Genomic DNA, 5,173 nt, shown 5'->3' on the forward strand with positions numbered 1-5,173 from the left:
CCCAGCTCAGACCTTGCGCATACATGCCTTAATCCCAGTTCCCTTTTTGTCATCTGACTCCCTAATCAGCCCCCCTCCATGTGCAGTCTGCTTCTCCAACAGCCAGTCAAGGTCAGAGGCATGTGGCAAATGCCCTGTCACAGTCTCCCATATCATTGAACACTTTGAGGTACAGAGAAGTCCTTGACAAATGTTGGCAGTGTTAATTGTCCTTCTACAAGCCTTTCTGCCACAGAGACGGCATGTTTCCTGAAGGTCTTCTCCTAATTCTCTCTCTCTTCAGTATACTGATGCCGGATGACTTCCAGCAGAGTGAGGACCTCCTCCAGCACAGTGTGAATTTTTGGAGGTTCAGGAGAAAGGTTGTTCATTGGAAAACTCCGCTGACTTAGCTAAGTTACTTGTTTCATACAAATGTAAATTACGTGAATCAAAAGAAGTGTGTTAGTTTGACAGCTGAATCATCCAAATGCCACTATTATAAATTGCCAATTCATTTACTCGCGTCTCCCCCACAACTTTTTTTTTTAAGACTAATACTTCAAACCCATGCCTGCTTAGGCCCCAGAAACAAGCTGTAGACACTTGATTATACACATTTTCAAGCATTTGCCACTGCTGTTGACATCATTAGACCCTGGGGTGTTTGACTGCATTGGAAATCAGGCCCTACCTATGCATGCAACTGACTGTATTGCTAATAGCTAAATTCTGGTTAGTTCCTTTAGTAGGAGATGACTACTAAACTACTGTACTCAAATCCAAGACAGAGGGGTTTTTTTTGCCCTATCAGCATGGAAGAAAAAAAGCCTAGTCTCTGATTTGAATACTAGCTTGGGGCAGGTGGCAGCTCAGCATGGGCTTTGGCCCTGGGGTTGGGCCATTGTCTCGCCCAGGCCAGAATGGCTTATGTGGCAAGGGAGAGAGTGTGCAGCTAACAGGAGTGTGGGGGAGATCATGGAGTGGTAGGAAGGAACCTGCGGTCTGACTCACTCCTCCTTTCCCCCTCATGATTGTGTCTGCTATCTCCTTCCTCCTTACTTCCTGCTCTGGCTCTGGTACCTATAGCCCCAACCTGACCTCTCCTGGAGCTCCACCACATCTCCCTTCCTGGGTTGGGGCTGCATCGCTGCTGACTGCCTTGGAGAAGCACTGATGCAGCATAAACTAAGGTGTAGGGGACAGGGAGTGGAGGGAGAAGGCATGATGGGACACAGGGTAGGCGGTAAAGGGCAGGCCACAGGCGGCGGAGGAGGCAGAAAGTGGTGCGGCAAGCACAGGCAAGTGGGGACAAGGGTCAGGGGAGTAAGGGTCAGGGGCCTGCCCCCTGCTGCTGCTTTCCCAGCCACAGTAGCAGTGGGACAAACTTATGATGACCTTCCACTAATTAGATTCTATACCTGGAAAATTAGAATTTACCAGGTATAGAATCTAATAGTTGTGTGTGTGTGGGGGGGTATTTTAAATATGAAGATGCCTTGGATTCAGGTAAATATGGTAATATTGGTTATATCTAAATAAAAGATTCAGCTCAGAGTATTTAGTGACCAGCAATGTTTTAAACAACTACCAAATGTCAGTCAAGTAAATTGACTACATCTAAGTGACTCAAGTGTTAATTTGTCTAAATTCTGCTGATGGGAGCGTCTGAATCTAAAAACCTACACTGTAGGCTCGGCTCATTTGCTAACATACTTTAATAGTCATTTCCAGAGCTTTTAATCTTCATTAATTTATCCAGCCACATGAGAAAAATTCACACACATATGGGTCCTTAATTTTTGTATCTTCTTTCTTATAAACATGTGGTCACACATAAACAAAGCAGACCCTTGCAAGGACATTAATAAGACTGTTACTTCTTTGCTGTAAATCATTCTTTATATATGTTTCAGGGCTGTCCAACTGGTGGTTCGTGGGTCCTGGGCTGCCTCTCCCTTCATTGCTCCAGTTGCAACAGGAGCCAGTCTCCAGGCTCCCTCTCCCTGCTCTGGCTTTTGCTACGTACCCCCATCCCAAAGGGCGGGGGCACTGCAGTACAATGCAGCCCAGAGAGCTGAGGGTTAGTTTGGGGCCATGCACAAGGTGCAGTGAAGCGGGGAGTGCCCACAAGGACATGCAATGCAGTGGTGGAGGGGGGCATGAAAACGCAGAGCCAGGGGCATGACTGCACAGGGCAGCAATGAAGGGGGTCACAGATACACAGTACAGTGGGGAGACAGGAGAATGGGAGTGTCTGCATGATGCGCTGCCTGGGGGGGTCCCTGGTTTATCCTAGTGCAGCCCTTAGTTGCTTAGAAGTTGGATAGCCCTGCTGCACATAATAGAAGTGTTGCCTTCACACCATAAGCTTCATCAAGACACTATAGACTGCATGCAGCTGTTCACTTACCTGCAGGGAGCTCAGTGGTTCTTCAGCCAATACCTACTGAATTACCAGCAGCTGTGAAAGGGTTACCACTGGACTCCAACTAAGAAAACCCACCTTCCCCACTTAAGACCTGTAACCTAATTTTGGAGGGCTGATATTTGGAGAAAGGGTGTGTGTGGTATGCAAGTAAATATGGTAGGTCATTTTAGGACAGAGGAAGGCAAGGAAATATTGCATCAATTAGGGATGTAAACATTGTTAAAAAGTTATGTTTAATCTCCTCTAATTATATCAGTTAAATGGTCAACTGATAACACACACCTAGTTCTAGCCTGGTGTTTGAGAGCCCCGGGTTGGTGCCTGCCCTGCTCTGCCCTGCCACAGGAGAGGGGCTGCAGCTGCCTGCCCAGAGCAACACGGGGAACCAGGGGCTGTGCACAGCCCCGTTCAGACACAGCTGCTGCTTGGAGCCACTTTTAGAGGTCTTTGATGGGGTGGGGGAGGCAGGAAGGCACGAGCAAGGCCTCCCAGACAATATAGCCCACGTGAAGCCGCGGGTGCTAGCAGCAGGCAAGGGGCTTTCTCAGACCATTCCAGCTAGTACGCTCAGAGGGAAGAAGCAGGCAAGGCAGGTTAGGGATGGGTTTACTCTTTAGCCTGCAATCTCCCTGGTACCTGTGAAACAGCAGTTAACTGCTTAACTGACAAGTCATTAGGCCACCTGCTCTTCTTCTCTTTAACCTTATAAGCTATGGGTACTAGTCCCCCCATTGTCCCTCCTCCTCCCCGCCCTGCTGTTTTCCTGTTCCTGAGGCACCATACCACTTCCCTTCTGTGCCAGATTGCACCCTATGCTAAAAGTTAACTGGTAATGTATTACAAGTATAAATATACATGGCATTTAAACATTTAAATATTTAATTTTTCACACCCCTTGTCTCAATATCCATTGCTGGAATGGGAGCAAATTGTTTATTCACCTCAATTTTTCCTTGGGTCCTTTCAGAAAGATCAGATTTCAAAAGCATTAAGCACAAAGTTTGACATGAGAAATTCACATGTAATTTCTAGAATAAAACTTAAATAGATATGAAAACAAACAAGTGTGTTAACACTGGGTCTATGGGTAAATGCATTCTCTCACGATTCTTCTTATTGACAAACCTTGAAATGGGTCTTTTATTTTTTTCTTCCATAGCAAAAAGGAAAACATATTTGGAAAGAAAGACGTTCTTCTAATACCTTAGGACTAACATATGCCCAACTGCACACAAAATGATGATTTGAGCCAGATCTTTTCAAACTGTGGAGAACAGACTTCAATGACCAGACAATACTAGAACATGACAGTCCTTAAATTGTCCTTCCCTTCTCTCCATAAATTGTATTACCTGAAGAAAATAGGAATTAAGAAAGAAGTGGTCCCAAGAAAGATAATACTCAGCTGAAACAAAAGAAGAAAAAATGGAACCTATTAAAAAAATATCGGGTGTAACCAGTGCAAACCAATACAGTGCAATACCTGATCTTAAGACTCCAAAATATCTCATAAATTATTTCCTTTTATGGTTTGTTTGTTTTAGGGATCTTTATTTATATTTATAGCTTTACATTTTGACAAGGGTATAAATTACTTACACAAACTGCGTGGCACAAACTTATAACCCTACAGCATTATAAGTTGTTTTCCGGTTATCTCATTTACAAGTTACAGTCGTTACACTTAAAAAGTTTCTGCCAATTAGAAATTATATTAGCTTGAATGATTTCCTATAAGTATAATGAGAAAGATACATAGATAATGGGAAAGAGATTTGGACTGATCAATTCCAAAACAACTGAAAATATATCAAGTGAACCCACTGTATATGCACTTCTAGCATTTTTATGAATTATAGATACTGACGATTAACACCAAAATATGTCACTTCATTAGAACAACAATTTGCCTCTTATATGGAAGATTTCCATCTGAGAAGCAGACCCCTGGAAAAACATCTTCTTTAGGCAGCCGTTTTGCCACTCAAATCCAATGATGAATGGCATGGAGGGCAGTTGTAAAGGTCCTGAGTGCAGGATGTGTCCCTTTGTAAGACATCAGAAGAGACCCTGCCTCTGCAGTGAAGCCTTCTTCCTGTAATTGTTTTGCTATTTCCTCCACATTCCAACTTTCTTCTTCCTGTTTGGCCAATAAATGGCTGATAAGGTGAGGGTAGAAGACAGTGGAGATGCACTTTACCACTAACTTTTCGTTCAAGAGCAAGGAAAGAATTTCAGAGTCACAATTGGAATCATCAACCTAGAAAGAAAGAAAGAAAAAAAAAGTTATTAGGCAAATCCATAGATTCAGAGATCTTTAGTAGGGGTGTGAAAAATGGGCTGTATTCGATTCAGATTCGGCCTGAATTGGGGACAGTGATTTGATTCATTAATTCAAATCACTGTCCCCAATTTGATTTGGCCAAATCCAAATCTGAAGATTCGATGCTGATTCAGAGAATCAGCGATTCAGCCATGGACACAGCTTTAAGTGTTTTTTCTACATACCTCGAGGTACCATGCACAACTCATGAATGCTGCGATGCTGGGACGGATGGAGAATGCCACAGGAGTGACACCCCTGCCCCCCCGTGTGCTCGGTAGCAGATCTGGAAGTGGACCGGAAGTACTTGTGGTCCACTTCGTGGTCTGCCGCCAAGTGTGCCCCCACCCCCGGCTCAGCAATCAGCCGCCGGGGGAGCCTGGGTGCTCCCCCCAGACCCAGGAGGCATCAGTTGCGGAGCCGGGAGGTCATGGGGGGGG

General features: G+C 44.7%; 1 protein-coding gene across 1 annotated transcript in view; it reads right to left on the minus strand.

Annotated features, from left to right (window-relative positions):
* Positions 1-3,585: 3,585 nt before the first annotated feature.
* Positions 3,586-5,173, minus strand: part of NBAS (neuroblastoma amplified sequence) — a 457,208-nt gene continuing 455,620 nt past the window's right edge. The window contains exon 52 of the mRNA XM_019520763.1: positions 3,586-4,670. Coding sequence (XP_019376308.1) covers positions 4,395-4,670 — 276 coding nt within the window. The 3' untranslated portion in view covers positions 3,586-4,394. The remainder of the gene's footprint in view (positions 4,671-5,173) is intronic.

Source organism: Gavialis gangeticus, unplaced genomic scaffold (assembly GCF_001723915.1).
Source record: "Gavialis gangeticus isolate Ggan-Ray unplaced genomic scaffold, GavGan_comp1, whole genome shotgun sequence".
Lineage (NCBI taxonomy): Eukaryota > Metazoa > Chordata > Crocodylia > Gavialidae > Gavialis > Gavialis gangeticus.